General features: G+C 42.6%; 2 protein-coding genes across 2 annotated transcripts; both read left to right on the top strand.

Annotated features, from left to right (window-relative positions):
* Positions 1 to 1,924: 1,924 nt before the first annotated feature.
* Positions 1,925 to 7,933, top strand: gapdh (glyceraldehyde-3-phosphate dehydrogenase). The gene is made up of 12 exons (XM_054781695.1): positions 1,925 to 1,967; positions 2,314 to 2,359; positions 3,424 to 3,523; positions 3,596 to 3,702; positions 5,420 to 5,510; positions 5,586 to 5,701; positions 5,787 to 5,868; positions 5,945 to 6,096; positions 6,185 to 6,263; positions 7,195 to 7,278; positions 7,347 to 7,444; positions 7,550 to 7,933. The coding sequence occupies exons 2-12, from the start codon at positions 2,337 to 2,339 to the stop codon at positions 7,617 to 7,619; spliced, it is 1,002 nt and encodes a 333-aa protein (XP_054637670.1). The 5' UTR covers positions 1,925 to 1,967; positions 2,314 to 2,336; the 3' UTR covers positions 7,620 to 7,933.
* Positions 7,934 to 9,306: 1,373 nt separating this feature from the next.
* On the top strand, positions 9,307 to 24,517 carry iffo1b (intermediate filament family orphan 1b). Its single transcript, XM_054782709.1, has 9 exons — positions 9,307 to 10,574; positions 13,468 to 13,528; positions 15,546 to 15,641; positions 15,769 to 15,909; positions 15,976 to 16,187; positions 16,260 to 16,386; positions 17,595 to 17,684; positions 18,690 to 18,820; positions 18,884 to 24,517. The coding sequence occupies exons 1-9, from the start codon at positions 9,631 to 9,633 to the stop codon at positions 18,984 to 18,986; spliced, it is 1,905 nt and encodes a 634-aa protein (XP_054638684.1). The 5' UTR covers positions 9,307 to 9,630; the 3' UTR covers positions 18,987 to 24,517.
* The last annotated feature ends 7 nt before the right edge of the window (positions 24,518 to 24,524 follow it).

Raw genomic sequence — 24,524 nt, 5'->3', positions numbered from 1 at the left:
ATTTATATATATATATTTGAGCTACAATATGCAATATACATATATGGTCTTAAACATTTGATCAGCCGATAAACAGCCTATTTCAGTTTAATTGTTGTTTTCAATAAATGACTTTTTGAAAGTGCTGTTTGTCTCACTCCCCCTTCTTGCTTTTGCATATTGTAGCTCTACTTAAAACCTCATTAAGATCCAAATGTGCAAAATGCAGATTTTTGCAATTTTTCAACTGGTCTTAAGATTTTGACCAGGAGTGTATATGTATACACTAATATATGTTTTTTACGTAACAGTGCTGTTGATTTAAATTATGTAAAAGTCGCTGTTTTCACTTGTTTCTTGGCTAAGATTACTTGTATTATTTTTATTCAAAAATTATTTCTAATTTTTCTGTAAATAAACCAAACTTATTCACTGTATTATTATTTTTATTTTCTTTATTTTACGTGCCACTAGATGGCAGTCGCCCATCATATGCTCATTGCCTCTGCCCCAATGTACTGTTCACTGGACTTCCTACCCAAGTTCTCGAGTTGCATAAATCATGTCCGAAAGTGTTTTTTTTAATTAATGCATTTAAATATCAGTCAAGTACATTAAAGGCAAAATATGCTGATGGTGTTCTCAAAGGTTCCTTCACACTTATTCTGTTCTACTGTCGTATTAACCAACACACGCTGATTAATTCCCTACACAACACTCTCACAATCACTTCTCCCCTCCCTGTGGTATTTGACACATTTCATACACAAGAGGCAGCATTTATTGTAGTCCTGAAAGTAAAGCGTTGCTCTGTCAGCCGCCGTCTAAACTTAGCCTGACCTTTACTTCCCCTCTTTGACCTTAAGCTGCAGAGAAGAGGCATGCGTGCACGCACACAGCCAAGCTTGTGTTAGCTCCACTGGCACGTCTGCAAACATATAGCTGATAGCGCTGCACAATATAAGGTCAATATATTGCATGTTGTGTGGAAACCCTGATGTTGACTTGTGATGTGTCGTATAAGCCTATGAAAAAAGTCACGTGAACAACTTTGGACACCCCGTGGGGTAAATGACATTTGCAGTTAGGCTCAAAATGTCTTCGAATAAATGCCAGCATACATGTAATACCCATGTCTGTACAGTTTTATAATCATTAGACGAATGATCAGTGGCTGAAGGACTATTAGTTGTTCCACCTGCGTTGCTGCACGGATGCGGCCATGTTTTTCAGCCCATCGCGCTAACATTTTACACACACGTGCGCGTCCATCTTCGAAAGGTGTGCACCAGATTTGCTGTTGATTTCGATGAACACCCTAAAGTTACAGTGTGAAATTTGAACGAGACTGATTGAAAAACTTCAGCCCTCGTCAAGCAAAATGTCTTTGCCGGGACTTAGCAACTAATTGTTCATAAGTCATTGACCATTTGTGTAATGAGTCTAAAACTTTGCAGATATCTGCAGTACATGTATGCTCGCGTGTATTCCAAAGCGTGCGGAACACGTCCCATCGGGAGCGCCAGAAATGCCATCGATTCATAATTAAACCCAATGAAGGCCTCTGCTTGTGTGCGTACTGTACATTGCATGGGAATTGCAGAAGTGAAGGCTCACTCTTTCACGAATAGAGTGGAAAGGTGAAGGGTCATGGTCTTTGGACATGAAATGTCACTGTAAGGCAGAAAGAGACATGATCCTTCTCCATGAGTGTCTGTGTGCGCGCGTTTACTGAGAAGGTCATAGAGGGACCCTCCAGGTGTAAACCAAACCATTGCAGACATTATATATGTGTGTGTGTGTGTGTGTGTGCGTGTGTGTACAATGTGGAAGCTTCTGTTGCCGGCTGACCTTGACATTCAGAAAGGGGCGTGGCCGTGGAGGGGGCGTGGCTTTGCAATCCAGTTAATGATAAAAAGGCCTGCTCAACTTTGCTCTTTCCCACTCTCACCAGGAGTCGCGAGACAGATTCAGGCATCTCACAAACGGTAACTTCAATTTGTTGCTTGGATTTTATTGGGTTTTTTTGTGTGTGTGATGACAAAACTAGATCAGGAAACACCTGCGTGGACCAATTCATCCCTGAAGTGTAAAAGTTTCACTAAAATTGCTCTGCTTAAATGGGGATCACTGCTTACATTAACGTTGTATTAATTGTATTGTTTTATTTTAAAGTTAATTTATTTTTCTTTATTGTTACAGTATATTTTTGCATATTTTATCAAATTAATTGATATAATCCATAATTGTATTTTTTTTTTTTTTTTTGTTCCAACTCATTCCAGCATTTGAAAACACTGCATGTGCTTATTTGTTGTCATTTCTTTCCCGTAGAGGACTCCCTCAACTCAGGCACAATGGTGAAAGTTGGTATCAATGGGTAAGAAACTATTTTGATTTATTTATTTTATACATCGCTCTTAAATGACATCTTTGCTCCATGTGGTGCAAGTCAACCTCCCTAAATGTCAAGCTATTTTTAACCCCGTCTAACGTGCTTGTATGGCGCTACTGCCACTAATGTGATGGCCTTCCGTGTGTCTGTGTCTAACGAAGATAACAGCACTGCTAAAGCTAACTATCCCATTTGAACTTTGACCTTCAGTAGATGGTGTTGCTAAAGAGGCAGTTTTGACATTTGTTTTTCTTCCTGTCTTATTTTCAACCTTCTATTGGCTGACTTGGTTATCTGCCCGCTCTCCTCCCCTCTTGTATTTTGACCCCCTCCCCCCCACGGTTAAAAAGTAACCGTGCTGATCAAACAGTGCTTGTCGTCATCAGCGTTACGACACTAGAGCTTGGTTTGACTTTGGCGTTTTGCACGTTGACCCTCCTCCCCTTTTAAACCCTGCTCCCTTTGCACGGTCAGTGGTTCAATGACAGAGGAGGGGGGAACCTGCAAGTCAATCCAACAAATGTTTATCATGTTTATACGTTATGTGCATACAGTATAAGGCACAGGTTTCCCCACCCTTGTCCTCAGCAGTAATGTACTTTTACTTTACTTACTTTTCTTAATATGCACTTGCCCTTCCAAATAATGTAATACATAAAGTACAGTAAGTAAATAAAATGTGCCTAATTTTAAAATGAATTAAACAATTGTAAAATGCATTAATCATATTTATTTTGAATTCAGGTAGCAGTCTTTTAAGTTAATGTATGTTAAAATGTTTTGTGTAATTTAGTGCAAATTCTGCAGGCCTATGTTTATAAATGTAAGTATTAAGCACTGTACTTTAGCCTTTTGCTGTTGAAATGAAATGTTTGTTCCCCTCAGAATTGACTCTGAAATGATTCCAGACAATTAGTGTGTCCCCCGACACACACAAACTTTACAGTCTTCAATAATAATACTGACCGCCCCAACTGTGCTCGAGCTTCCGTGTGATTTTGTCGCCATCTAGCGGCCAGCCTCTTTATGATACAACTATCTCCTTTCAGATTTGGCCGCATTGGTCGTCTGGTGACCAGAGCTGCTTTCCACTCCAAGAAGGTGGAGGTTGTGGCCATCAATGACCCCTTCATTGACCTGGAGTACATGGTCAGTCTATCAGGAGTTGTATTCAGATTCATAGTTTAAAATGAAGGGACTAAAGTCTCGTTTTGCTTTAAGGTCTACATGTTCAAGTATGACTCCACCCACGGCCGCTTCCACGGTGAGGTCAAGATTGAGGGTGACAAGCTGGTCATCGATGGACACAAGATCACCGTGTTCCATGAGTGAGTTCCTATGGCGGGTGTACAAATGCGTGGAAATGTACAGTGGCGTTTTCAACTAACTTCCCTTGTAGGAATTTAATGGAAGTAATTAGTAGTTCTTCCAGAGCAAAATTGTAGCTATCATTGAATCTTAACTGTACAGGCAAAACATTTTAAGTAAAATGTAAAAACCGCTGTCATAGAACGATGAAAAAGAGTTGTCTTTGAAAATGTTTTTGGGGAAAAAAGACGTTTGCCAAGAAATGCTGGCCTCTCGTGGTGGTTTAGTGGTATTGCTGGTGTCAGCATGTGACCTGCTGTTTTTAAAATTTGAAATGGGGAGGGGGGAAATGCACAACACAGTAAAAAATATATGCCTACTAAGTAGGTTACAGTGGATAGGTTCCACTGTTGTACCTGTTTGAGTCGTCTACCTTAAATGAGTCAGAGGTCCCACATTAGCCTTGTCCAAAATCTAGCCTTGATGCTGGAAGTCGGACACTTTTTTAAAGAAGTGCTTTTAGTATGCGTAACTGGGAACACTGTTTTGTTGCAAAATCTACGGAGCTCTTTGTCCACACATTTTAGAATGTGTGGCTTTTCACATACAGCAATCCCTCTTATATCGTGGTCAATTGCTTCCAGACACTGCTGTGATAAGTGAATTTCCGCAAAGCAGGAGTCCTTTTTTTAAATAAACTGAATATTTTTGTAGTGTGAACAAAAAACTGTTTACAACCTTCTAAATATTTTTTTTTTTTTTTTTTAAGCATTTAGACTGTACTACACAAAGTAGATTGTTTTTAGAACATACATAAGACCTCTTAGGCACCCACATTAACATCGACTGTACGTCCTGTGGTGGCTATTGTCTCAATAATGTAAAGTGACTGATACCTAGTGACCAGTGTGGAATGCTGCTGTTTGAAAGACTCACGATGCACTTCAATCGCTTTAAGGAGCAGAGAACACACATGCAGTGAACATTGACACAGGAGCTGCTGTTTGCCGCAACTCATACCAATCACTAACGCTCTGCTAAACGGTCAACTCTAGCTAGGCGATATCCCAGGCCTGCTCCTTTTTTTAAAAGCCCACACAAGTCACGTCTTCGGAATGCCTTCTATTTGTATTTTCATTAATTCAGCCATTTTATGCCTAATTTAGGCCAAGAATATGTACAATTTGCTCAAATAGGCCGTATTCAATTGTTGAAAAACCGCGATAAAGTGCGGCCGTGATGTTTGAACCATGACGGTGGACTACTGTACTGTCCACTGCAACTCTGCACTTGTCCAACGTCATAGATGCAGTCTATCACATACGACAACGTCACATTAAGGACACAAACATTAGCATCACTAGCATAGCTATGAGCTACATTACTAGCATTTTAACAGTATGCTAGGATTGCCTGTTGGGGAAGGAAAAACAATGATCAACGCTCCCAAGTCTGTAGCTGTAACTATTTTGCAGAACACCAGGCTTTTTAAAATATGTTTTAAGATGTGTAGCGAAGCCTTTTCTTTCACACAGCTGTCCTTCATGAAGTGATTGGTGTATACACAGGATGGGCTCATCTAGCTAGGGGCAGGCCCGAGGGGGAATCATGTCCACGAGGAAGGAGGTTTTGTCTTGACATCATGGACAAACTTTACGTGAAGGAGTGCGTGGAGTGTGGGGAGGTGGTAGATTTTTCTCACCTTTTGGCGCTCAAACAGGCTTTTCTCTTGCGCAGGAGGGACCCTACCAACATCAAATGGGGGGATGCTGGTGCCCAGTACGTAGTTGAGTCCACGGGTGTTTTTACCACCATCGAGAAGGCCTCTGTATGTATAGTCTGTCCTGTACTGCACGTTCTTTTTTCTTTTTAAATGAACTAAATAACATACCCGACGCTGCAGGCTCACCTGAAGGGCGGCGCCAAGAGAGTCATCATCTCCGCCCCCAGCGCTGATGCGCCCATGTTCGTCATGGGGGTCAACCACGAGAAGTACGACAACTCCCTCAAGGTCGTCAGGTAAGTCAGCTGTGGAATAGCTTTTCTGGTTTGTGTGAGTGTTAAGTCTATTTAAGTCCTTATCTGTTGTTTTCCATCTCCATAGCAACGCTTCCTGCACAACAAACTGCCTGGCCCCCCTGGCCAAGGTCATCCATGACAACTTTGGCATTATTGAGGGCTTGATGGTGAGGATTAAAACCACACACAAAAAAATCCCCTCCACACAACCTCAAAGCTAAATGGTGTTTTTGTCCCCCTCAGAGCACTGTTCACGCCATCACCGCCACCCAGAAGACTGTGGACGGACCCTCAGGCAAGCTGTGGAGGGACGGCCGCGGTGCCAGCCAGAACATCATCCCCGCTTCGACCGGCGCCGCCAAAGCTGTTGGCAAGGTCATCCCCGAGCTCAACGGGTGGGTGCCAAAAAAAGAAACAACATTTTTAGCTGTTGCTGTTCCCAAGAATGGGATTTGACTCCACTTGTGTGTCCATGTTTGACAGCAAGCTGACCGGCATGGCCTTCCGTGTCCCCACTCCCAACGTGTCTGTGGTCGACCTGACCGTGCGTCTGGAGAAACCAGTGAGTGAACCCTTTACATGGTCCCATTTAGGTAGTAAAGTTAGCACAACCTGAGGCTCTGACCTAAACCACTTTGCTTTCACCTGTAACTCCTGTTTGATGGCGTTACTACTTTTCAACTGTGTATTGATCTGCTAACATTACCATCCTGAGGGACCTCATTCCGTTCGCTATCCACCAGTACGGAGCCCCTTTTTTTTATGCTAGACGGGCAGCGATGTCACAAATGGAAGTATCTGACTGGGTTGTGTAAATGCTACAGCAACATGCCGGACTTGCTCATCCATTTTGCAGGAACTTTGTATTTACATGGAACTAAAAATTTCAAAAAACTTGTCATAGGTGGATACAGTGTTTGTTCAAGTTCACCACCAATTTACTATCAGTTTGTTGGCTGGCCGTTTAGGCAGGAAACGAGTTTGCACCCTTTTTGCTTCCTGCCATGTTGTGAACTCTTGTACCCGCTTGCCACTAATAGTAATGGATTACATTTTAAAGGTGCTTTTTAAGACAAAGCGTTTCACAATTAAGTGGAGGAGTCGTCGTCGTGGTGGTGGTCTAGATCTGTAGACACAGCTGCCCTGGGGTAGTCTTGACGGAAACGTGGCTCCCCTTTAGGAGAGTAGAACTTCCGGATCACTGGGACACCAAACTTTGCTCTCCCTGTTTTTTCATTTGAGTGCAGCCCGTCTAGGCAGGTAACTAGTTTGACCAATATTACTTGCTGCCATGTAAAGATTTACACATTTCTATTTTCTTTCATGAAAAGCCTTTCTCAAGTTATTAAAAACTTATATGGAGAAAATCAAGATGCATAATTTATGCGTAAACCCCTGATGTGATGCACTCGCCTGCAAACATGGTGGAAATGCTGCAAGGAAACCACAGTATTGTCACGTTTGTTAAATAGCCGTTTACCTACTTTGTGCAGGCTAAATACGATGACATCAAGAAGGTGGTGAAGGCTGCCTCTGAAGGACCCATGAAGGGCATTCTGGGATACACGGAGCACCAGGTGAGCACTTGTCATGCCAGTTGGTCCCTCGCTTGATTGACATTTGTTAACATTCTATCCTCTTGCAGGTGGTGTCCACAGACTTCAATGGTGACAACCACTCCTCCATCTTTGATGCTGGTGCTGGCATCGCCCTCAACGACCACTTTGTCAAGCTGGTCTCATGGTGTGTGTGTGTGTGTGTGTGTGTGTGTGTGTGCGCATGCATGACTTGCACTGATGGATAATTTAGTATCTCCCCTTTTTTTACTAACTGACTTTTTGTGCACAGGTACGACAATGAGTTCGGCTACAGCAACCGTGTGTGCGACCTGATGGCCCACATGGCCGCCAAGGAGTAAACCGCCACCACTGCACTTTGCCACATTCTCCACGTCGGAGTTCCACCTGTACGATGACGTTTTGTCGTGTGCAGGTGGAAGTCTGCCTTGTTTACCAAACCCCGCTGCCTGGGGAGAGACCCCCCCCCCCCACCCCCCACCCACACACACACACACACACACACACACACACCTCTCCAAAGATTGCAAAATATTTAAATTAGTGACCAATTCTTGTCTGAAGTTCTTTTCTGCTCTTGTGAGGAGTTCAGGTGTTGAGTGTCTGGTCCTGCACTGCTGCAGTCAGCGGAGAAATTAAAGTCCTCTTTGTGAGATTCACAGCCTCTTTCTGTGGTGTTCATGCACATTAGGTACATCTGCACACTCAGATGGATTCAATCGGCCGTCCACTTCCTGGTTGATGGTGTATTACTTTACAAATGAGGGTAGACCTCACATGAGGGATTCCACACTACGGTAGTTGAATAGTGTTGATCATGAAGCAGATGTCAGGCCCTCAAACTGTCTTCAATTATGTACCAAGAATCTAGTAAACATCCATCTTCTATGCTGCTTATTCTCCCTCGGGTTGCGGTCTGCTGGAGCCTATCCCAGGTGACTTTGGGCAAGAGGTGGGGTACGCCCTGGACTGGTCGTCAGCCAATCGCAGGGCACATATAGACAACCATTCACACTCACATTCATACCTATGGACAATTTAGATTTGCCAATTAACCTAACATGGAGACAACAATGGAGATTCAAACCCAGATGTTTCAGATCTCGTGTGTGGCCAACATGCTAACCCAGGGGTGGGCAAACTACTTCCCGGGGGGCCAGTTGCTTCCAAAGTATTTCGACGTTTAACAAGCTGGCAACATGACTTGCTAGTAGTAAGTTGATCTGAGACAACCTTTTGATGGTTTAAGTAGGTTTCCACGTGCAGTGATCCATACAAATACCTCACCCAAGGTGCCAAACGAACACAAGTAAAATAAATACGTGTCACACAACACAACCTACCCACTGCAGTGTCTGGGAAGTAAAAAGACATTCCCATACTCTTGAATAGTCAATGTTTTAGCGTTCATATTGTATATCGCATCCTTTATTCGTGTGTCTTTTTGGTTAAAAAAATTATTCAATTTTATTTGATATGGTCTGATATTTAAAGTGCTTCTGAAAGAAGGGACACAAGTGCATGCTTATATCTAAAAAAAAATGACTACTGTGTAAAAAAATCTTGTGAAAATGGTCAAAGTGCTGGAGGAAATTAATGTAGAAGACCAGCATTTCCCTCTTCCACATTTTCCTTGCTTTAGAATGCAAATGTTGACAAGTACGCTATTAGTGTGTGTATAGTTTGGAGAACTTTGGCATCACCGCGCTCTTCATGTTGCTGTGCTGTCATTTGCTATGCCATCCGCAGCCACTAGAGAGCGTAGTTGCATGACATCTGACAATTGCTGTACTCGCTGATGTATTACCTTAATACCCGTTGTAATTGTCCTCGATGTGTAATTTCAGCTCTTCGGTAGAGTTCATAAGCATTCACATGACTATTCACATGACTACAACTATATGGAAGAATTTGGTATTCTAGAGAATATGTCGTTTCTACTTCCCTTTTGTGCCGTGCGGAAATCAAAGAGTTAACAATGCAGCTGCTCCTCTGCTGGCGTCATTACGGTAAGCCTGGCAGCACTTGTCCTGCGGTCACATCTAGTTGCCACAACTAGAGGGACGAGGAGACATCAGATTTATGCTCCATCCATCCGCTTTTCTTCTGCTTTGTTTGCCTAAACCCTCCACCCAGGCGCGGATGAGGTGTCGCTGTGGTTCGTCTCCGTCTCTCGGTGCTCGTTTGGTGAATTATTTTTGCTGCTTTTTCCCTCTCCTTGTGGACCGTTACCGTGCTCATCCTGCAGCTAAGACCTTAAAGCTTTGAGTCTTAATTCAGAGGCCCTTATATAAGAAGGTAAACATTGCATTGTTTTATTCTGCATTAGAGAGACATTTGCCGTCCGTGTTCATGCCAGATCTGCAGCGATTTAGTTTTCCATACCATAGCATGAATCCATTGTTGGGGGCCACCACGCATCTCCAACAACATCCGCAGCCCAGCCAAGCAGCAGGACACCCCCTCGAATCCCCCTCGGGCCTCCTCCCGGACGCCGTTTTCGGTGCTTCGGATCCGGCGTCTTTTCTGCTGGGTGATCTCCCCGGGCCAGGAGGGCCTGATCATCCGGGGCCCGAGTTCCCCTCACAGAGCCCCCCTTACCTCCACCACTACCCCCCACACCACCTCCACCACCACCACCACACGGTGCACCATCCTCCTGCAGCCATGGCTCTCAGAAACGACCTGGGCTCCAACATCAGCGTCCTCAAGACCTTAAACCTGAGATTTAGGTGCTTCCTGGCCAAAGTGCACGAGCTGGAACGCAGGAATAAGGTTTTGGAGAAGCAGCTGCAGCAGGCGTTGGAGGCCAACAAGGGATGCGGCGAGGGCAGGCCGCACACCCAAGAGGCTGGAGTGCAGACCGGTTTTGTCGGGGCCATCCCGCTCAGACCTGGATCCCTACCTTTTCACAACACCAACAACTCAGCCAGGAGGCCCACCACTTTATTCCCATCCTCCCTCCCAGCACCAGCTCCTGACAATTCCACCCAAACCAACACCACTTGTAACCCAGCTATTGCCATCAGCCAGGCGTCACCCTCTGTGGACTCCCCAGGATCCAGAACTACTGGACCAGGGCGCTCCATCACGTCTGCTCCACGCTTCCTCCCAGGCACCATCTGGTCCTACAACCCCACTCGCAGGTATGGAGCGGAGCGTCTCACCAGCCCGGGGGTGTCCTGGGTTCACCCGGATGGAGTCGGGGTCCAGATTGACACTATCACCCCTGAGATCAGAGCGCTCTACAACGTCCTGGCGAAAGTGAAGCGGGAGCGCGATGAGTATAAACGCAGGTAAATGGAATTCATACACATTATTGAGCTGTTTTTCACAGCTGCAGGTCAGCTGTCTCTAGCTGAGTCAGCACAAATCCCACCCAGGCTGACCCGCTCCAGCCGCAGAGGCAGGTGCTGCTGCTAGAAATATACCCGCTAGATAAACAGCTTTCTAAATATATAAAAAAGAATGAAGGTCAATCATGTGAAGATTAGTCACATCAGAGCATTGGGCCTGTTGGGGAGTGGTCCCACGAGTGGCCTATAGTTTATTGTAATATTGTAATATTGTATTATAATCAGCAATTTGTTGCAGTGTACCGGTGACATATAACCAACAGATTTTTTTGGGGGGGAAAAAGCATGCTCTTCTTTATGCGTTTTTACTTTGGGCCGCGTCCACGCCAATCCCTTCAGGAGATGTCATTGTTTACACGCTTGCAGTTTTGTTGTCATACAAATCCCCGCCCCTTACTAGCCTGTGTCTTCTGTAAGAATGCCGATTGGTTCATTTCTTATTTGACTGTTCAAATGCAGCATTGCAGAAAACTAGCAAGTCAGACATTTCACACCTCAGACTAGGAAAAGTGCCATTGGACACCCCATTTGATACCCTAAAGTCATAAATGCAATAGTTTGGTATTTTGCCATAGTCCTTGGTGTGAATGCACAGTACAGGACAGGACAGTACAGTACAGTACAGTACAGTAGTATGCAATGGAGCTAGCATGGAACTGCGCAAGTTGAAACAGCCAAAGACTATAGGCTGCATTCAAGACAGCTGGGAATTTGGAAATATCACAAAGTTCTAACTCAAAGTGTAAAAAACGTAAGACAAAAAAAAACCCAAAACATGGCTGACAACAGCTCTTACCTGTTTTATTTCAGAAATGACCTTTTTTGGTAGGTTTGATCATTTTTAACATTATTTCATTTGAACTATTTGTTTCAATTCCCAGCATTAATCCATTTTCTATACCGCGTCTCCTCGTTAGGGTCACGGGGGCATGCTGGACCATGCCTATCCCAGCTGACTTTGGGCGAGAGGCGGGGTACACCCTGGACAGGTCGCCAGCCAATCGCAGGGCACATATAGACAAACAACCATTCACACTCACATTCATACCTATGGACAATTTCGAGTTGCCAATTAACCTAACATGCATGTTTTTGGATGTGGGAGGAAACCGGAGTACCCGGAGAAAACCCACGCACGGGGAGAACATACAAACTCCATACAGAAATGCCCAACAGAGAATCGAACCCATGTGTTCCCGATCTACTGACTGTGACTGTGTGGTCACCGTGCGGCCCAAATTCCCAGCATATAAAGCAATATACTGTATAAACACACATAATTATAGAATAATTATATAAGCATAACTGACTGTTAGTGTTTCTCAACATGACCTTCCAGTGGTGCTGATGATTGACATGTAGGCCGCTCAATGACTGCATCCAGTGTGTGTGCATCCATTGCTTTTTGACTTTGGTTTGCCCCAAGTTGACAGGAAGTGTGCCTTCCAACAGCATTCCACTGCACTCTGAGCTCAGAAAAGCCAAAGTTGCCAGTTTTTTTCCCCGATGAAGATTTCAAGACGGCCGACCGCGTCTCGCCACCATCCAATAATAAACCGTACTGCGGTCGTCTGACATTTTTTTTCTTTGCTGGAATGTTTGAGTTCCCAGTTTTCCCGAATGCCATACAAGTGACCAAAACGTCCTTTCAGTTAGACTTTTCTAATCAAATCACCACCCAGTGAATTTTTGGACAATGTCCTTGTCAGGAGGGACATTTTCCGTCTCCGGTTAACGTTGCCTGGTGCATTCTATGTCATAGGAAGAGGTGTGATGGGAGTCTTACGGGGTGGGTGACCTCATGTCTGTCCGGCTTCAAATAACCTTCACGTGCTGAGCCTTTTTTCTCCCAAGTGACTTCTAGCAACACAACTCAAGCAGCTATGACCTCTGTTCAGACCACCAAAAGACATATTAAAAAAAGAACGTTAAAGTATGAGGATTTCTTTGAGTGTGTTTATGTTCCCAAGGCTTTCTGTTGTCTCAAAGTATTTCGGCAAATTTAACCACATAACCAAACACACAGTGAACACACCTTACTCCTCTGTCACTCCTCTCCATATCTGCAATGCACCATGCACTGCAAGCCGCTAGAAGTGTGTGTGTGTGTGTGTGTGTGTGTGTGTGTGTGGTGGGGGCATTCTCACTAAGGGTTGCAAAACTCCTCTGCATTCTGCAAGTGTTACATCTCCTGTTTTCTGGACTGTTTGAGATGCACTTCCAGATGCCCATGTGTCGCAGTATGTAAAAAAAAAGAAGAAGAAGAAGTGCATCCGTAATGAGATGATGCAGCAGTTCTGCAGTGTGACGGCGAATCACACACACAGAGGCAGACGGCGCCTGAGCTTTTAAATGTATTAAAAGTTAGGATTAATGGCGTCGCAGTGGTTGACTTTGCAATCAAACAAACAATTTATGAGCCTGGCTACAACCCCTGAATCTTAATTTGTCATCTTAGCGCGGCATTTTGGACAACTGTATGTTTACAACTTGGCGGGAGCAGTTTGAGGAAGGCCCTTTTCTGTTCCCGCCGCACAAAGCAAGGTCTATAAAAGCATGTTTGGGTGAGTTTGGTGCGGAAGAAGCCTTTTGCATAATAACCAGGTCCGACATCACACTCCAAAATCTTATACAAAGTCTTCCCAGGAATGTGGAAGCCGTTATACCTGCACACTGGGGAAACTTTTTTTTTTATTTCCGCTTCCTGTATAATAATAATAATAGTTTGGATTGTAAAGTATATTTATAGATAATATTGCCATTTATTATTAGACGCATTCTTATGTAACGTCTTCTAGCCTCATTTCACCTTTTGAATCTGTTTGACTTCTAGATGGGAAGAAGAATACACAATAAGAATGGACCTGCAGCAGAAGATTGCAGACTTGCAGGAGGTAATGTTATACTGTATTGGACACATGTTGTGTGTGTGTGTGTGTGTGTGTGTGTGTATGGGGGGTGGGGGTGCAACACGATGTCATGGTAATATGGTGGGATATCCTATAAAGCATCAAGCTAGTGGAACCTCTAAGGTCGAGTACAATTCCAATTTCCCACAGGAAACCAGGTAAATATAAATAATCTGTTCCAGGGTCAAACTGTGGCCATCATTAAACCTTTAGTTTAAAACGTATTTTAGTTATGCTAATTGTACGTACACCTCCCAGGCCCAGTGGGTTGTACATGTAAATGTTCTCGGCTCATCAGCAGGAGGCACGCATTAATAAGTCAACAGGGGGCGCCGCTAAAAGACAATTACTGTTGTTCTTAAGTAGTAGATGATGCCTTTTAGTATTTACAATGTTTTCATGCGGTTTCTTTTACTGCTGAAAGCTCTTGCATAATGTAGAATTTGCAGCGTGTGTCTGAGCGCATACGTGGGCACTTGCAGCTCCTGTGTGCACACTGTGTGTTTTCAGGCTTCCTGTTTGTGTATACAATGTGTCTATATACAGTATATATATATATATATATATATATATATATATACTGTATATACACAGTTACGGTCAGAAGTTTGCGCACACTCATGGGAATTAATAGCATATTATTGATTTATTTGAACTGTTCTATTTTTCTGAGTATAATTATTACACCTTTGAAACTTGTGTAAACACAAGAACTGTGTGTGTGCACAGATTTTAAATATTTTGGGGGATTTCTAATCCACACAAATTGATACAGTAATCCCTCATTTATCGTGGCTAATTGGTTCCAGACCCGACTGTGATAAGTACATTTTAGTGAAGTAGGAGTCCTTATTTATAAATGGAATATTTTTTTACCTGTTTACGACCTTCTAAACACGTTTTTTTAACATTATTAGAGCCCTCTAGACATGAACTGACAAATGCTGACTGATAATTCAAATCTGCAGTAAAAGTCTGTTGTTTCGGCGATCTAGTCTGGTGTGTGTGTCTCACTGAACATTACAGTAACGTTAGTGACACCTAGTGACCAGTGCGGAATACAGCGTTCCCTCGCTCCATTGGTGCTCACATCCGCTGACTCGCTGTTTCGCGGATTTTTTTTAGTGAGTGTTTTTTTTTTCACAGAACGCTGTTACAGGCCGAGCCTGGCCCCTTTAAGAAGAATTGCAATGTGGGAAGTTGAGTGTTGTAGTTCTGTGCTTTAGCACGGGCAGCGGTGTCTTTCTGTATTCTCTCTCCTCTGTCTGCACCGCCCATTGACTTCTGCGTCCTGATTGGCTGCATTGTCAATCAATCTCCTTCACGCCGTGTCTTCTGGAGGTCATGGCTACCAAACCCACTGACCATGTGAGCTGTATCCTTGTTATTTCCAATGTATATGTTTTCACCACAACACCCAAAAAGATGAAAATCCACACAAAACCATCGATAAGAGAAGACACACAAATACAACACCAAAATACATGAAAAAATTCATATATTTTTGAAAAACCGTGAGTGAAGCTGCGAAATTGGAAGCGTGAAGTGGTGAGGGATTACTGTACATAGAGGTTCAAATATACAGTACTGTATATATAAAGCAATACTAATATTCGGTTTATGTACCTTACCTTACTCTTTTTGCAGTTGTTTAGAAATGGCTCTGAAAGACTAAACCCGAAGTTCCTTGGTTTTTCTGAGTATTAGTCGATTCAATGAGTGCTCCTTTTGTGCTTCCCAAAGAGAAACTATCAGCTAAAACATTTACTGAAGGCAAATGTGTGTATTTATTGCTGCCTGCATGTATAATTTTGATCCAGTTCTTGTTTTTAAAATCCGAAATAAATTCTGCCAGTTGTAGTTTTAGACATTTTTTTTAAAGGTGTAAGTTGTATTACCATTGCGTTCTGCAGAAAGATGATGGGTGAAAGTGAACTTCTGACTATAACAATGCGGGTTTGTGTGTGTGTGTGTGCGCGCATGTGTGTGTGTGTGCATGCAGGACCTGCAGGAGAGTGAAGGGTGTCAGGACGAGCTGGCCCTCAGAGTTCAGCAGCTGAAGGCCGAGCTGGTTCTCTTCAAGGGCCTCATGAGCAACGTGAGTGCAGCAGTATAAGCCTCATTATGTTCTCTGCTTATGGTTTCAGCACGAACCCTCACATTGGGCACATAACTCATTTAAACAAGCGTCGATCTCTATATCTCTATGTCTATGGTTCATGTAGGACCTGTCGGACCTGGACACCAAGATCCAGGAGAAAGCCATGAAAGTGGACATGGACATCTGCCGCAGGATCGACATCACAGCTCGCCTCTGTGACGTCGCCCAGCAAAGGAACTGTGAAGACGTCATCCAGATGTACCAGGTGGAGATCGCATTATCCGCTTAGTTGTTGATTTGTGAACAGCGAGTTCAAATCAAATCTTTGCAGGTTCCAAACAACCAGTCGTCCTTAAGCCTGCGCCGCAAACAAACACCCCAGTCCGTAAACGGCAGCGAGGGCGACGAAACGGTCAGCACCTCGGAGAGCGACGCAGGCATTGTGAAGGAGGAGGACCAGCAGCAGCAGCAGCAGCAGCAGCAGCATGGTGGCTCGTCAGCCAATCAGATCAATGAGGAGATGCAGAGGATGCTGAACCAGCTGTGAGTGGTCATGCGACTTCGGAGACCTCTCCTACGTCACATTTGAACTTTTTGTTAATTGATGTGCTGTAGGCGCGAGTGTGAGTTTGAGGACGACTGCGACAGTCTCGCCTGGGAGGAGACGGAGGAGACGCTGCTTCTGTGGGAGGACTTCCCAGGATGCACTCTGCCTCCAGACCCCACCCACCTGCCTGGAGAGGTGGCACATAACACGTCTTTTTATCTATCCATCTCTATCTTATCTATTTTCTATTACGTCTTTTTTTGTGGGGGTAAAATCTAGATTATTTCTTCTGAGCGTTTTAAGGGCAAAATATGATGTTTTGGTGGGTGCATGAAGTGTTTTTGGGGCATTTTAGTGGGGAAAAATATAAAGCTTTTTGTGTTAAAGCAAAATGTGTTTTTAGGGGATATGCTTGAAACACAATATAGATTCTGCTGTGTCATTTTTTGGGTCATTATGTAATGTTTTAGAGCAAAAATATAAAAATTTGTGAATTATGGTGTTCAAGATATTTCCGATTGGGGAGTGCTAAACATTTTTTAGGAGGAATTTTTTTTTTTATTATTTGTTGGGCAAAGCACAGCTTTTGTTGTTGCTTGTTTTGTGGGTATATTAAGTGTTTTTTGGGCCAAGTTTTTGGGCAGAAAATATATATTTTTTGTTCAGATAAAATATAAATCGAAATATATTTTTTTTCAGGTCAAAATGTTGTGTTTTAGTGGGAAAGTTGAGCATTTTGTGGGTTTTTAGGAGGGAAAATGGTGTTCTGGTATTGTATTTGTATTTCGGTTGGACTAAAAATCTGGCTTTTTGTGGTGCCAATTTATAGATTGGGTTGTATGTGTGAGGGGATTTTGTTTTTTGGCTGCATCATTTTTAAAGCCATGTGTAGATTTTTATTTTATAGTCACTATGGAGCCGTGACAAGTTGCTACTCCCAGTGAAACAGGAGCTCAGCGTAAGGTTTTTATGAACTGTGTAGTGCAGGGGTGTCCAAACTACGACCCGGGGGCCATCTGTGGCCCGCAGCTCGTATTTTATTGCCCTACGGCACAATTCTACAAATTAAACAAAAATAACAATAACAGCAACAATGGAAAGAACAAGCAAAAAGGTGTAATAGGTGTTCATAACATTAAGCTTTGTCACCTTTAATAAATATAAAACGTCTTTTTACAAAATAAAAAGTATCAAAATGGCTGCCCCATCCTTTGACTTTCCCATAGCGGCCCTCGGTGGAAAAAGGTTGGACCCCTGTGGTCCCGTGTGTATGTCGTTTATTTGATGAGCATATCGCCTTACATGAAAGAAATGTTATACTATTTCACACGAAATGAATCTGACCTCAAACTACACGGTATTGATCATCTGGTATTGATCATCTGGTTTTCTCATTCCACCAGGACGACTGTCTGGAGAAAGTGATAAATGACACAGAGTGTTTGTTCAAGTCCAGAGAGAAGGAATACCAGGAGACCATTGACCAGATTGAGGTGAGACAGACTCTCTTTTGTTATTTACATCCTCCATGAACCAGGAAGTAGCCTGTTAACTAACTTTTAGGCCTTGGCATTCTGGTTAGTGTGTTTCTTCGTTATTTTCGATGCTCCAATGAACTGCCAAGTTTCCAATAATCGCTGGGGCGTGGTCTGCTAAAGCTTAAGGGTTCCTATGCAAATGTGGAAAAGTATGGAATTAGATTTTTATAAATTTCCAGGTTTGGAAAAGCCTGGAAAATGGAAACTCAAGTATGGAAAATTGTTCATGTTTCCAAGTCTGTTACTACCGTTCTGTTTTGTAAAAGATAAAATTACGAATCACTTTTAATTGGGCGATGCATCCCGGAAAGCCTCCTCCAACCCTTTGTATGAGCTACATTAACTAGCTGTAATCTCCCGGAAATTATATGGTGACATAATGGCGTACATATTCAGAATAATGAAAACAAAAGATTCATTCCATGATTTATTTACATGATACTAGGGCTGTTTTATCTACCTCTGCATGCTTTAAATTGTTGCTACGTACAGCAGCTGTCGGTTTGAAACACATACGTACAGTCGTTTACAGTGAACTCATCAGCGCTATTCATGCTAGCTAATCAGTTTGCTACGTACAATCATTACAACATTGGTTCTGTTGCTGACATGTTGTGCAACTTACTTGTTAATCATATACTGTATGACCACGTGGTTAAAAAGAGGTACGGTTTGGTACTGTTTCACCATTCCACATTAAGAAAGCGTTGTTAGTACATTGAGTTGAGGAGCTGTGTACAGTAAACATGAGGATGCTTTTATTTTTTTTGCACTTTTTAACACCAATTTCATTATAAGGACGTTCCCCCATGCCCCAAAGTTGGTATAGTCCTGTATACCACAGACCACAACAGCCACCACTCATATTTCTAGAAAGGAGCCATCCATACTGTCAGTGCGTTAGGGGTTGTTGATTTCAGAGAGCGCAGGCTCAGCTGATCCATGAACTGTTTCCTCCAGCTGGAGTTGGCCACAGCGAAGAGCGACATGAACCGCCATCTGCACGAGTACATGGAGATGTGCTCCATGAAGAGAGGCCTGGACGTCCAGATGGAGACCTGCAGGAGACTCATCACGCAAAGTGGAGACAGGTACATGCTAAACACGTAATTTGGTGAAATCACCCCCAAAACGTGTCCCTCCTACCCCCGCAGTAACGCGACGGCCGCACAGACGTCCTCTGACGACAGCGATCAGAGAGAAAGCGACAGGAGCTCGGCGTCGCCTCCTTCCTCCTCCAGCGCCGGGAGGTCCTGACATCTCGCCGTCGAGGTCATGTGATCTCCCAAACAGTGCTGCACCATCACGTCACCACCCGACGGTCACACAAACATCACTCACATCACATGTAGTCAGAATGTGTGCTCCCATGTATCATCTTAGTCTCAGCACATCAACGTTTTAGGAGGATTTGGTACAAAAAGTCAAGCACTCTCATTTGCGCAAAACTGATGTCTTTTTGGGTTACTCAAAAAGCATATTATTTTTGTTATTGTTTATGAATTATGACCAAAATTTAGGCTTTGGAGGGTTTTAGTGGGGGACTAAATTTTGCTTTTTTTCTGGCAAAACATTTTGTGTTAAAATAAAATGTTTTTTAGTTGGAAATAATATGTTGTAGCGTGTAAATGTAGTGCATATTTGGAACATAATATATATTTTTTCCAAATAGACAAAAATATAGATTTGGTTGGGGCCAAAGTTAACATTTTTTAACCCAAATGTTTGCAGAATTTATCATTTTATGTCAAGATATACAGTAGCATTTCTGGGGACAAAATGAGGCGTTGTTTGAGGACTAAATATTTTGGGGGGTTACATTTTTTTAAATAATAGCATTTCACCAAGCAAATAGATTTTTTGGTTTGTTAAAATCAAATACTGTTTTTGCGTAGACAAATAATTTTGGGGGGCAAAATGTAATGTCTTCATGGCAAAGCATAACATTTGGAGAGCTGTCCGCATTTATTGGGAGAATATAGAAATGGCCTTTTAGTGGGGGCAGAATATTGTTTTGTGAGATGTTTTCGTTTTATGCACTTTTTGGAGGATAATATGAAGGGTTACTGCAGAGGAAAATGTTTTTGTTGGGCAAAAAAAGCCAGATATAGCATTCTCATGGCAATAAATATAGAAGATATAGTGTTTTCATGGCATAACATACATACTTAGTGGGCATTTTTGTGGCATGGCGCAACATTTTTACATTTAGAGCGTCTCACCACAGACATTCATGCTGCAAAAAATTAGAGTCCAATCTTGAACTTGACATCGTGCTTAACTTTTTGTACAATTTCCGACTGAATTGTCTCACATTACAAAGTAGCCGAAAATATTGCATAGTGCTTCTTGTGACGTCGTCCTCATACAGCGATGCTTTAGGCTGAATGTAGAGTAAGACCAAGGCAAACATCCTTTGTTCATCATAGTAACTGTCTGTTGACGTGAGCGTATGGTCGTTGATATCATTCAGGCTACTGTTGGCGCTCGTGTCTACGGACACACATGATGTCACCAATCAGCGTTTTACTGCCTCACAGCTGCAAAGTACATTTTCTTTGGAAATGGAGAGTACCATTACTAGAGCCGCAAGTGTGCACAAAATATGCTCTAATTATCAAAACTTAAAAGGAATGTGGGTGTGAACGTTTATAACAGTGACAAAGATGTGGTAGTCACTGGTTTGGAATGTGTGTGTGCGTGCGTGTGTGTGTGTGTGTGTGTGTGTTTGGAAATTTGGAACAAATGAGCTGAAGGTGTGTGTTATTCCTCATGCACTTTCAATGGCAGGTTGGACGACAGCATGAGAGAGAAGAGTTTGGATGATTATGCAATGTCAAGTGTATGAATATGTTTGAGTCAGCTCCCAAGGGTGCGTTCACACTTGTCATGTTTGGTGCGGTTAATGGGTAAAAGGGTAAGATGGCGTCATGGTCTAATTTGCAAGTCTGACACGAATGCGGATATTTTCAAGAAAATCTCTATCAACGCGGCGATGTTTTAAAACTATCCCTATCCACACGAACGCACATACGCTGGCTGCCATGCAGCGCTGCAGCCATGGTCTGTGAAGGCAATCGTGACCAATCAGAAGCGCCGATGACGTAATTTCCGTAGACGTATCATGGCGATGTACAATAGAAGCTACATGCGGACTGCTAGCGAAGTAGTGTTACTTTTCAGTGCGTTATTTCGCATTTGTCAGCAAAATGTATCGAATCGAACTGAAAATGGATAAAACATGTTCTTTATTAAAATGTAGCACATGTTGGTTATCACCCCAGTGCTGTCAAGTGTAGTTCGTTTTATCAATCAAGAAAGAACTCCATCGGCTGTGATGCTATCATTGCTGACATAATTGTGTGTCTGGTCAATTTTCCTCGTTTAATTGCCTCCACGACATTAGTTTATTAGCAGAACAAGGCCAGCATAGCTAAGGGGCAGGCTGTCAATGTGCGGGCGAAGCAGCTCAGTCAAACGCAATCACAAGCTTCTTGCCATGCTAACATCCCCAACGCCATTCTTCCAAAATAACGACGTGCTTCCCACCAGATAGAGGTCTGATAGGGTCTTGTCCCAAATTGCAGTCGTTGGTGAGAGTGCTGTAGCCGATTGGCGAGAAAAACAGCAGCAGTATAGCGTCCAATGGCGCCTTTGTTCGGCAGTGTAAAGCGAAAGTAGACGTACGTTTACTCCTGTACACACAGAAAGTCATTTCAGAAAGCTTGAAAGCAGCAATGTTATGTTTGCCTTTGCACACATTATTATACTTATACTTATACTTACATTATACTTATCTCATGTGGAAGTAACACCACATAATTGTTGCATCAGCTCAATTTTCGTCATCCACACGAATACGCTGAAGCCGGAGTTTTGAAAAATCTTCACCCTGGCCGGAGTGTTCCAAAAGCTCAGTTTCTAAGGACAAAAACCTCCACATGTGCGTGGATGAGAGGCCAAAACAGAGAGAAAAATATGCGGTTTTAAAATAGTCGTATGCGTATCGCAAACCAGTGGACAACACTGCTTGAGAGATGGGTCCCGGTCTGCTTGCAAGTCAACTCTGGCGTGGTTTGGTTCACTAGAGCTCAAATGTGAACGCAACATAAATCCGTGTTTAAATGACAGCAAAAAGTCGGCACAAATGACAAATACGTAAGCGAAAATGCGCTCCAAGTGTGTGTGATAATGGTGCTCTTTAAAAGTAGCTTTTGGGGAAATCAAAAGACACTTTCTGTCAAAAGACAGAAAGAAGGTAAACATAGCAGAATATAAAAAATTCAAGATTCAAGAGTTTTATTGTCATATGCATAATAAAACAGGCAGTTATACTATGTTATAAAATAACCTACGTATTTAACTTGGAAGACCACATTTAGGTTTAGAATATTGGAGTTATGTCACAAAAGCTGCCCAGTCAATTCCGTACTTTATGCATATGTTTATTACTGCACAGCTGTCCCAGGACAAAAATACCAATAACATTTTTGGGCCAGAGTTCCGAACCACAAGTGTGAACGCAGCCTGAGACACACAAATGACAATGATGCAACAAATATTAGGTCCTTTTACTTGTGGGAGGCAAATCAATAGGATTTGTTTAAAAAAGTCAGCCGCCGAGTGCCAAAACGAAGAAAGGAAATCCAAAAATGATGCTGCTGAAGCTTATTTTCACCGATGTGCTTACTACAACTTATACAACTTATTTCCAAGCCCGTTTGCGCAGAGAAAGGAAAGCGCACAGTAAAAAAACAACAAAAAAAAAAGAATGAACGAACACTATGGCATATTAACATGTAATCGAGACACACTGTAAATAGCAAACTACAGTATAATTATTGTGTTTATCAGGAGCGCGTGAGCTACTGCAAGGCTAAATGAACAAGTTGTCCATTAAGAAAAAGAACACATTTGAGGCTTCTTTAAAAGGATGCATGGCGTAAAATTGACAATATATGAAAGGACGTTGGAGAAGACCCTCTTTTTCAGGGAACGTCTATGTATGCATGTGCCCGTGTGCTGGTGTATGGGCTTTATCACTGAATAGCAAATGATGTATCAATGAAGAAAGACACTAAGGCAAATGCACACAATAAAAAATACAATACAACTAGCCCGTACTTCATATTCATATTTAAAGTCATAGTAAGTCACCATTGGGGTTCTTTTGTGTCACGTCTTGAAATAAACAGATCATTTCCGTGTGCAACAAAGCTCTATGCACAATTTGAAGAATATTGTTAGCTACATGAGAGGTGTCCAGGCTGGTCCACCAATACTAAAAAGCACTAAAAGTAGGTGACCCATGGTTGCCATGGCAATAACACAGACTCTATTCTCCTTCTTATAAGTCAGCGTGCCATTCATTGTATTCTAATTAATTCACCTTGAGGGTCAAATTATTACATATGGTTGTTTTAAATGTAATGACTCTTTGCCCATGTGAGTGTATGCTGCTGCCAAGTGAATTTAAATGTACAGTAACTACTGGAATTTAAACAGATGTTTGAAATGTAAGAACAAGATTATTGCTTGATCTTATTTTGTAAGCTTTTTTTGTTTGTTGGTTTCATTGAAGTGTGCTACTGTAAGTAAATCGTGTACATACTGTATTTAAAAACTTGAAGCATCCACTAAGCGTCCATGCAGAGTTGCGGGATAGTCTATGTGTCCAACAAGAGGGGGAAGAGAATAAAAGATGTATGTCAGCAAGAGAAAGACTGCTTGTATGATTATTTGAGAAAGGTCAACGACTCATTGAAATACCTTACAGCAGCGATCCCCAACCCCCGGGCCGTGGGTCATTTGGTACCGGGCCGTGGGTCATTTGGTACCGGGCCGCACAGAAAGGAAAAATAATTTCCATGATGTTTTATTTTGAAAAGTGGCCAGATTCTCTCTGTTACATCCGTCTCACTTGACGCATGTCCATTGTGCGTGCACCAACTTTCTCTCTACGGCTGCTGTATTTTTTTTTTAGCATTTTTCTTTCACCTCATATTTGGTGTCAAATGCTGATACTATGTGGGAATGCATAAAGGTAAGTTTTGATGACTTATTAAGATAAATTAGAATGCAATAATGTACGACCCAACCCGCCCCCCGGTCCGCGAGAGATTTGTGGGAACACAAGCTGGTCCATGGGTCAAAAAAGGTTGGGGAGCACTGCCTAACAGCATTATTAAAGCCTCCAAAATGACTAAAAACATGAAGATGTAAGTACTACACAACAGGGGGACAAAACGATCCTTACATTTTTTAATATATTTAGTATATTTTTTATATTTGTTACTGCTGTAAATGCAATTTCCCAATTTATGCCAACTCTAATTGCGTTTCCATCTGGAATAAATGAGAAAATACAGAAGATGTCTGGTGGGATACATGATAGCTGTCAACCATGCGTTTGGATGTTTTTGGCAGAATTTTTTATCTAGCTGTTATATTGGATCTTATTTGACTCTCTTATTTTGTTTGCCCTATTCCCCTAGCCCATCCATCCATTTTCTATCCTCAGCAGGGTGACGGGGGTATGCTGGAGCCTATCCCAGCTGACTTCGAGCGAGAGGCGGGGTACATCCCGGACTGGTCGCCAGCCAGTCGCAGTATTCCCTTAGTGTGGAATCCAAGTAATTATCCTGCTAAAACAGTAACCGTAACATTTCTGAAGATGTCCAAAAGTTTATTTATTTTATTCAATAGTTTTTAATTTCATTTCATTTCCTTGTATTTATTTTGTTTTATTCATTTACACCTTATGCTAAAAACTGCATTTCACAAAAGTGTTTAAAA

The sequence above is a fragment of the Dunckerocampus dactyliophorus genome, chromosome 7, assembly GCF_027744805.1.
Source record: "Dunckerocampus dactyliophorus isolate RoL2022-P2 chromosome 7, RoL_Ddac_1.1, whole genome shotgun sequence".
Lineage (NCBI taxonomy): Eukaryota > Metazoa > Chordata > Actinopteri > Syngnathiformes > Syngnathidae > Dunckerocampus > Dunckerocampus dactyliophorus.
Note: the sequence above shows the minus strand (reverse complement) of the source record. Positions and strands in the feature narration are given on the sequence as shown.